This window comes from Brachyistius frenatus, unplaced genomic scaffold, assembly GCF_029030835.1.
Source record: "Brachyistius frenatus isolate BFR_SWC_R1_liver_20210118 unplaced genomic scaffold, ASM2903083v1 Contig_14, whole genome shotgun sequence".
Classification (NCBI taxonomy): Eukaryota; Metazoa; Chordata; class Actinopteri; family Embiotocidae; genus Brachyistius; species Brachyistius frenatus.
In genome coordinates, this window is record NW_027210613.1 from 2,196,168 (window position 1) to 2,206,200 (window position 10,033).

At 40.9% G+C, this 10,033-nt stretch overlaps 1 protein-coding gene across 1 annotated transcript; it reads right to left on the bottom strand.

Annotated features, from left to right (window-relative positions):
- Positions 1-3,599: 3,599 nt before the first annotated feature.
- On the bottom strand, positions 3,600-8,512 carry klhl38b (kelch-like family member 38b). Its single transcript, XM_069693148.1, has 5 exons — positions 8,345-8,512; positions 6,050-7,270; positions 5,817-5,958; positions 5,596-5,701; positions 3,600-4,703 (listed from the first exon to the last, which is right to left on the bottom strand). Exons 2-5 carry the CDS (start codon positions 7,267-7,269, stop codon positions 4,414-4,416), a joined length of 1,758 nt encoding a protein of 585 aa, XP_069549249.1. The 5' UTR covers position 7,270; positions 8,345-8,512; the 3' UTR covers positions 3,600-4,413.
- Between the last annotated feature and the right edge of the window lie 1,521 nt (positions 8,513-10,033).

Here is a 10,033-nt window from a genome sequence, read left to right on the forward strand (position 1 = left end):
TTATTATAGATTAAGATCCCTTGTGAGGTAATGGTGAAATCCTGCATTTTACTTCTGACTTTGCCTTATGCAATTCAGGATCTCTATAACAATAGCCTGCAGTCACTACAATTATGAATGCCTAATGCATTGATGTTGAGGAAAAACAATGACTGTTCTGGAAGTGTTTTTGACCAGGATTATCAGTACTGACTTTATGGAATTGTAAATACACGGGGGAAAACATTCAGGCCTCCTGGCAATATGTCTATAAAGTCCCCTGATTCTTAGTCACTCCTGCTATTATAAATAGATTGAGTTGTCCTTTAGATTCCTCCAGAGTATCAGGTTGCACTGTGGATTGTGTAGGAGTGTGTGTATGTGTGTGTCTGCAGGGTGACTGTGTGTCTGTGTGGAGGGGGGTTTACCACCATCGTTCAGCTTTCCCAAAACAGCACCAATTGATCCATGAAGACTGGATGAGGGTGTTTGTTGATTTTGGACTGAGCCATTGGAGATAAAGTGTAACAAATCCTGTCCAGGCCAGTGGATCAGATCCTATCAGCTTAATTCAACACATGACATATTTACACACTCAGCAGGGAGGCTTCTGGGAAGCAAATTTAAAGATTATATATGTTTGTTCATTGCTTTAATAGCCTTTCTCATGCCATTTAGCCTGTTGCTTTCATAGGCAAGGACCAGGAAGCTCACTGAAAAAGTGAATCTCTATTTTACTGGCAGACTGAAAGATTTGTCATCATCATTTAGTGAAAATAATAAAAGTGATCATCAAGGAAGTGCTTTTAGTATCTCACCTAAAGCAGTGGACACTGATCATTGATGTCATGCATGTAAAGGGCTACTTCCTAAAAATCCTCTCACACAACAAACACTTTTTCTCTGTGTTCAATCTCAGTAAAAGGCAGCATGTGTATCTGTATCCATGTGGATGAGTGTTTAGACGTCTGTCGGCACTGAGGCAGCGAGAAAGAACGAGGGGGGAATTTCTCTGTAGTCATAATTCATGACACACTATACAATGCAAAACAGGTCAGCAGCGGCACATGGCGCACAACAAGTGTGCCCGTCTTCCAAGAAAGCAGCAAGACAACTTTTCAGCTCATCGAAGTGTTTGGGTTGGGACATATCCAGTCCTGTGAAGCAGGACCAGTCATGCAGATATGGCTTTTGTGCAGCAGACTCATCAATGATGGTCACAAACTACCCTGCAGTGCTAGAAAGTTGCGTTAATACTCTTCCTCTGTGCATTTAGTTGCTTTTTTTGTAACACTAATGATGAATGAACAAGTAGGAAAAGTAGCTCTCATTCAGCAAGAACCTCATTTCAGTCTCAGATTCATCTGTATTATTGAATCCACTCACACATTACTGCACTGCTTGTTACAGCTTCATTGCAGAAGCTTTTGAAACATGTGTATCTGCGGCTTCATGAGGCTTCAGTGTAAAATATATGCAAAAGGTCAAAGAGCTCTGTTACCTGTGAAAATCTGTCAATGCAACATCACATGAGAATATTTAAAAGCACATTGGGCAGATAGTGTCCGGTTGGATGAAAAGATCAGGACATATAGTTTCAGTTACCACAGAAGTGTCCTAATAATACTAGTCAACAGTTCCCCATATGGGTAACCATGCAGTGTATGTAAGCTTTGTGTGTAAAAAGTGGAACTTCCATACTTTAAAAAAAATTATTACTGTGTGAACTGCAGGGGTATGCAGTTGTGTTTGTGATCTTTTGAGTCCCTGCAGTCTAATTAAGTCTATTTCTAGAGTAGACTAAACTGCAGGATGACACGGAAAGTCCCAACAAGTGCCCGGTCAGTTGATGACTGACTGACCGAGAAGGCAGCTCTGACCTATGACTCCAGAGAGTTTGGGTTTAGTTTATTCAGCAAATAATTAACAATGTTGAATCAGAGATCTGCTCTGTTTACTGTTAAACCAATCATTAGTAAGGTAAGGTAGTTGACACTGCTGCTACGCTGACAAGAAGGGATAAGAAATCATAACTTTTAGACTTCCTGGTGGCTGTGGATGGCTGTGTTGATACCACCACCATCAACCTGAAATATCTCCACAACTACTGGATGGATTGCCCAAAAATTGTGCACAGACCTTCACGGTCCTGACGACTCTGGTGATTCCGTGACTTTATACTCTGCACCACCAGCAGCTCAATGTTTTCCTTATCTTTTAAAATATAAAAATCTTGCATATACAGTACATGTATTAATGATTTTGGCACAACCTTGCATGGCTCAAGGTTCTGAGTCTTGTTTAGATTGTTCAGTATGTAATATGTTTGTATGTTTAACCTTTTGTCCATCAGAAATGCACTCTTACTCACTTACTTCCCTCCCATATGTATGTCAATATTTTTGAGACTCATGGACACGAGACTTGAAATCATAAAAAGTTTTGAAAGGTTATCAGTGAATGATCTCTCTTCCTCTCTCTCTTCTGTCCATCCTCCCTGTTTTTGTTGTGATGTTGCAACCAGACGTGACAGCTGGTCAGTCCTGCTCTACCCTCCAGAAACCTCAATCACAAACTCACACACACACACACACACACACACACACACACACACACACACACACACACACACACACACACACACACACACACACACACACACACACACACACACACACACACACACACAGTTACAGAAATACACACCTGTTGCTGCTCCTCCTGGATGTGTTTCATCACTCGCTCAGATTTTCTGTTGTGAAATCCCACTCATCAGTTTCCCCCTCTCTCTCTCTCTCTCTCTCTCTCTCTCTGGTCTTCTCTCAGGGCAACTGACAGCCACATACCTCACGTGGTGTAGCATTTGCCCTCTTGTTCGTTTCTCAAAATAACATCAGATCACCTGTAGTTTTTCCAGCCCACCCCCCACCATCTTTTTCTTCCGCTCCACCCTCTGTCCCCTGGACTCTATTCGCTGGCATCACACGACTGAAACATCTGACCCAGTGACTTCTGGTTTCAAAGAAATGTCTTCCCATGCAACACCATGGTCACGTTATGTTTACCTCATATGAAAGGCTGACATTTGTCTGTAGAAGTCATTGATGAATGAAATTATACAATAATTACAGCTGGTGCTGATTCTGACTCTGTGGGATTGTTTTGAAGGAGTTGGTATAATTATTCACAGAAATCTGAACATGCAGCTTTTCATATTTACATCAAATGTTATTTTTGAAAAATAAAATATCTGAATATTGGATTTGATGTTCTTGGTGTCTCACATTTTCCTGTCCATCCCTGTGTGATTTCTGCAACTAAAAACCAGCAGAGACTTCTTGGGGGCTTTTAATTTCACCTGTCACAGCTGGAGCAAATTATTTTGAACATGTTCCTACTGGATAATATTTTATGCTGTTCTTTGTTAAATGATACCATTTCTCTAATATCTTCTGTGTCCTTCTGTGTGCAGAGTACAGGAACCTGTCTGGACATGTTGAGGTCCTGCGTGGACAGGAGTGAGACATGCAGGACACGTGCTGCTCAGATTACATTCGCTGTTACTGACAAAGCAGTGCGACGACATGACTGTACCAAAAGTCAGAGACATGGAGACAGGCCACATGTATGGATTTCATTTTAATATCGATGTTAAAAAAAAAAAGACAGTTGTTAAAACCAGAAACAGCAGTACAAAAACATTCGTAAACAATTATTTGGAAGTTATTCTTGAATATGACACAGAAATATGCTGAGCATTATATCACAATTGGGTAATACAGAAGGTCCAAAACAGTGGGAAAACAGGCAAAAATAGAACCATTGCCAGTGATTGTCTAATTTTAACCTAAATCCAAATATTGAATTATCGTGCTTTTATTTTGACGTAAACCTCATATCTTATCACAATAATTTCATAATCATTTTCCATTGAAGCGACAGACATTGATCCTGAAGTTAACTAGACACTTCAGTAGGCTCAGACCTGAGAGCTGAACACATATTCGACTTTGACCAAATAGTACACAGCCCCCGGGATTTAAACATGACAAGTGAAATCTTGTGATTTAGAGCAGGCTGAAAATAGCACTTTCACCCTTTGTGAAGTCAGACGGGTTAAGAACAGGCTAAGAAACAGTGCAGGTTGGTTTCATAGGTTTGGGTGTTGAATAAAAACATGTGAAAGCCATGGAATACGCAAAAAAATACACTTTCGGTTATGTACACACATGGTATGTTGACTTTATGAATCAAGTACTTTTTAAATCACTTAAGAAAGTAGAAAACCAAATCAAACTTTGGGCTATTTACTATTGACAGTCCACTGAAATAAACTAATCTCAAATTAATATCATAAAAATTTGAATCAGACCTTTAATTGATAAAAGACTGAATTAAAAATAAATCACAGCATTAAATCCTGCTCTCTCTGCCTCAGGATTTTGCCCACGTCTGTGAGACACATGTCATAGTCAGGGAACCGTGGTCAAACAGTTTATATGGCAGACTCCCTTTAGATGTCCATGCATCTGTCTTTGGGTCAAAGCACTCAAAAGTGTCCAAGTCCTCGATGACGTCATGGCCACTGATGTAACGTCCGCCGGTGACATAGAGTTTGCCGTTGAGGACGGTGGCCGAATGGTGCATCCTCCTTTCCTTCAGGTTGGCACACTTGATGAACCGGTTGGCTTTAATGTCGTATGCAATCATCCTCCGGGTGTATCCTGTGACACAGAGAACATTAATATGAGAGAGGCAGCATGTGGGGCTCCAGCACAATGTGCTGATGTAGAGCTATAATGTGATTCATCCTGAAATAAATCGATACTGATGAATTTAGGCAAAAATAATGCCGAGCTTTTAAGACTACTTACCTCTATGTATTAAAACCAAATTTCACGAGGACCACCTCCCAGATACCAGCAAATAAACTTCACTGATTTAACCATGCAATAGCACCAAAATGGCACAAAAAAACCAATAAAATAAGGCTACTGTTTAAAAATTCAAACACTATATTTGCATCTCTTGTTAAAAAAGACACCACTTGGTGGTTTAACTGCAGACTCCGACTCCTCTTGAGCTTTCAAATGTTCTTCTGACCTGTGAGGTCCAACACAGTCGCTTAATGTTTTTTAGGACCTTGTAGCCATTTCAAAAGTTCATATCCGACTGCGTCAGGCTAGCGTTATGTGACATAATGTCATCTGACATTGCTCAGAATAGGCAAACTTTATTTCTAAAGTATTTATTATATGTCATATTTATATATAAATGATTAACAACTAATATTAACATCACTGTCATGTAACAACAATTGTCTGTAATAAAATAAAATAAATTAAATTTTCTTTGGATCTGTGCCAGTTGAGGTTCAATTGTAAGGCCCTACAGCAAGGCTCTTTTGTACCACCAGTGGTACACGTGCCACAATTTGGGAATCTTTGCTCTATATTAATCTCTCCTTTTCTTTTCTAAATTGACTTAAAAAAATAATTTATCATAGTCTAAAAAAATATGTGCTACCTTTAAATCACTTAATCCCCAGTACAATAATGCAGTTATCAATGTTGCTTGGACATTGCATTGTTCGCCCTTAAAAGTGCTGCCGCCTACCTCCAATGACGTAGATTTTTTCATCCATAACGACAGCAGGGGCAGACACATTCTTCACTGTTCTGTTCTCCATCTTAGACCACATGTTCCTGGCAATGTGATACACCTACAGCAGAGGTGCATAAGTGAAGGGAAATGAACGGAGTCAATGGATAAATGGGTTAGAATAAACAGATAAATATACATGATCTGTGTAATACAGGGATAACACTGTGTTTTACCTGTATTATTCTGACAGCGTTCTGCATGGTGTCCTCTCCTCCAATCATATAGATCCTCTGGTTAGTAGCAGCCACTGCAGGGTGCAGCACAGCCTCAGGCATGGGCGCCATCGACTCCCACTGGTTGAACATACTGTTGTACCTGATAACAACATTGAGAGATGTGTTTAATTTTGTCTGTGGCACGCTGTCATTACCAAGAGCATTTCTGGATTCAGGGTGGACCTTCTCACCTCTCCACACTGTCTGTCAGTCGTCTATCAGGTCCGAGGCCTCCCAGGACGAAGATGAAGTGGAGGTAGGAGACACTCTGATGGGCGAAGCGCGGCTCCAGCATGGGCTCTGTCGTCCTCCACTGGTTGGTCTTGAGGGAGAGAGTGTAGACGGTCGCACTGACGTCGTCGTACTTTGTTGTTGTGGTCAGGCCTCCGATAACATAGAGGATGCTGTGAAGGGCGACATAGGAGGCTTTGTAAAGTCTAACGGGCAGCTTGGCTAGCAACTGCCATTTCTGGTTCTTCTCATCAAAGACTAGGGCCTCCCTCGAGGTCTGCTCATTGTCCTTCCTCCCTCCTACTACCACCAGCATGTCACGACAGGTGTAGCGCCTTGGTGCAACCCAGAGAGGTTTGAAGTCTACGACAGTATCTGTGATGCATTTAGAGCTGGCAGAAAACATGAGGCGTCTGACAGATTCAATGAGCTCGGTGCAGAGGTTGGAGGACTGGATCAGGGGGTCGTTGGCTATGAACTGGAAGAGGTAGGTGGGGTGGATATGTCGAAGGCGAACTTTCTTGAAAAGGTCACTGATGGCACCACGCCTGGATAAAGGATCATGATGAATCCAAGCAACAAGTGTCTCAAAAACCTGCTCCTCCTCTGCACAAAGACTATCATCCTCCAGGTATCCCATGAGCTCCGGTAAAGAGAGCTCACACAGATCCTCAGACGCTGACACATCGGAGAAGCTCCTCATGGCCATCTCTTTAGCTTTGTCTCTTAAACTGTTACAGTTCATGATGTCAGAAAGTCGTATCATGCTCAAACAGTTATCTGGCCTCAGCTGCCCCTGAAGGAAACTCGAGCAGGCATCAAAAAGGCGGTCAAATTGGAACATGGATGCCGCCTGCATGAGTGGGAGCACAACATCCATGCTCATACTAATGAGTCCGGTGTAAACATAGTCAATGATGCTGCTCAGGATGGCTGACGTGACGCCCTTTAAGCTGATCTTAGTCTGCTGTTTCTCCATGAAGTTGTTGCAGAACATGGCTCTGAAGTATGGGCTGCTGGAGACCAGGACGTTGCGGTGGCAGGGGATCTCTGTGTTACCTGAACACAGCATCACATCGGTCAGGACGTTCTCGTGTCTCAGTCTGTTGAGCTGCAGGAGCAGGTGGGACGAGTGCTCTTTGTCTTTGTAGTGGACGACCTCAACTGCTGGTCGATCCATGCTGAGAGGAGACCAAGTGGTTACAGTCAAATCATTCGATTTTCAGGCTTTGTTTTAATGTATTCTCAATTTATATAAATGGTTGCATATTTTACACATTTTTTTTAATTTAAAACCATTTAATGATATGATTTCTGGGCTTGCTGTGAAATCACCTATCAGCCGAGAAAATAGTAGCTCTATTTTAATGAGGAATCCAGTTTACCAAAACTGGATTTGATTTTAGACGTTCTTACACGAGTGAATAAAAATAGTAAAGAAAGAGAAACTCTTTTTTAGCAAATTGACTTTGATGTTAATACAAGGCCATTGTCATTTTAGAATTAATAATTACCAATACAGTAAACTATCAAGGGGCATAAGCTACGCAAGTCGAAATTCAAACATATTACCATACACTCAACACAGTCCTGTGGCGTGTCTGAAATTTATCCTCTAAATATTAACGGTAAACCTCTCCTACAATCACAGTGCAAATGTCTAATTAATAGATTTACAAACTGTTCAACTCATAACTGTAACATTAACTTTGTTTTTATATAGATTTAGGTCATTGCCTTTAACAAATGGGTCACATTCAGCACCGCAGTACGCTGATATTTCATGAATGGGGCCTCCAGTAAGCCTGTCTGATCATTTTGAAGACTAACAGTCTGCAGATTTACAGATTTCTGTAAATATTTGTATTGCTGGTGTGCCATCGTTGGGGGACCAGTGATGGTTTTGTTATTTTGTTGTGAATCAATGTTTTATGAGCTGCTCCAAAATATAATTTATGTGCAGCTTCAATGTATATATTATTGGCTTTTAAATTCAATGGACGTGGCTGCATCCTTTTCTCCCTCCATTTAATGCATTAGATTTGAGTGCAAAAAATGTATGACTGTACATTTAAAGCAACGTAATAAAAAACGCCTACTTAACAGATGATTGTACACATTATGCAAGCTAAGTATAAAACAAGGCACAGCTCATTATGGATTAATACTCGCATTAAATTAATTTAGAAATTGCTAACATCAGACAAATTCAATGCTCCTTGCAGCAGGAGGCTTCATGGAAATGCAGCTCTTACCTGTTCCTTTACTATTTATTTGCTGAAAGTCTGGGGCTCCTGCTGTATCCAAAAGCAAGTTAACAGCAGAAATTGTGACGCCTTGACATTTTCGTGTTCTTTCTTCCTCTTTGCTCTGGTGTTGGTGTCGTGTGACTGTACCTCTCTCTTTGTAGGAGAGCTTAGCGCTCTGTTTGTTGTTATGGTCTCGCCCCACGAGGCCCATGTGTACATTCCACCCCTAAAAATAGAGCCTCTCTTTGGCAACACTGCTGCACACTCACATGTGACGTGTCGGAAAGCTTTCTCAGTATTGGTCTGACTCCATCACTTAATCTCTATCTCTCCTGCTGTGTTTTTCTTTCTTTCCCTTTTCCTCTGATATCATATTCTTCCTCCCTTTCTTGCAACCCACACAAGACTTCTCTTTTCTTGCATTCCTGTGCTCTCCATCATCTCTATCGCTGTCTAGCACATGATTGTAGCCGTAAAAACAGCACTGATACTTGATACCACTCATTTTGTTGGCTGCTCACACTGCGGGCTGGCTGGTGGAACACAGATATAAAAACAGGATTATGTTTCTTCAGAAGCCACACAAACAGAGATATGAGGAGGTCGGCAGTCAAGGAATAGGAACAGCCACATGTAAAATGGTCCGGGCCACAAATAATATTAACATTACAAGCAAGTCACAACAAGTTCAGTGATAATATTTCAGATTTAGATTTAGATTTCACATCAGCAAGAGTCTTAATGAAGAAAAATGAGAGAGGCCATGTGACGCGCTGCTGGTTGCACTGTTTGGTTCACTTTTACAGATGGTATTCATCCTTTAAGCATAAAGGAAGAGCCTAATTTAACTGTACATCAACAACAGATGCTTGCACTGCCTATCTTTGTATAGATTAAGCTCATTTCCATCTCCTTTGTTTCATGCTCCCTGACACAGAAAAAGCATATATTCCCTGCGGTACCAGCTTTGGTGGAGAGCTGCCCACAAGGTGGCAATAGGATTGTTAAAGCTGGAGAAGAACCAAAGCTTCCTGGGTTGTTTCTTAAATGTGGGCACATATAAAACAACTAAAATAAAAATGCGTTTTCAGTCGCCACGGATACAGATCTGGTAGGTTTTTATTGTGCTCAGGCAAAAAGAAATAAAGAAAAGAGGCACAAATCTATCTTAAGTGTAAGTAAGTAAGCACAACAAAAGTCACCATCTTAGACTGTAAAGCAGTTGTGCTTACTGGTCATCTATGTGAACAGTTTGTCATTTTGTTGTTTGTGCGCTGCACTGCAATAGAACACAAGGAGAGACAGCTCTGACATCAATGAATAACATGCATCAGGTGCAAAAAAAGAACCTGAAGGTAGACTGAAATCACAAGTGTGATATTAAAAACTAAGTACACAATAATTCCACGTGTGACACCACAACCTTTCACATTGCAAGCAGTCACAATTAAATAGCACCATCTAGTGGTTAGGCCAATAAAAGTTATTATATGGAAAATCGAATTATATGGAAAATAGTTCTACCTTCTAATTACATCCTCCTCTATCTGTCTTTTTGTGTGCGGCCAGGGCTTTATTCCAAAGTACACAATTAAAGATATCAGCTATATTGTGATGTAAATTCATACCTGCAGGACAAAGTCATACAACAAAATGTCAGCCATGAATATCTGCCCATTTTTGCGTGGCGCTGAC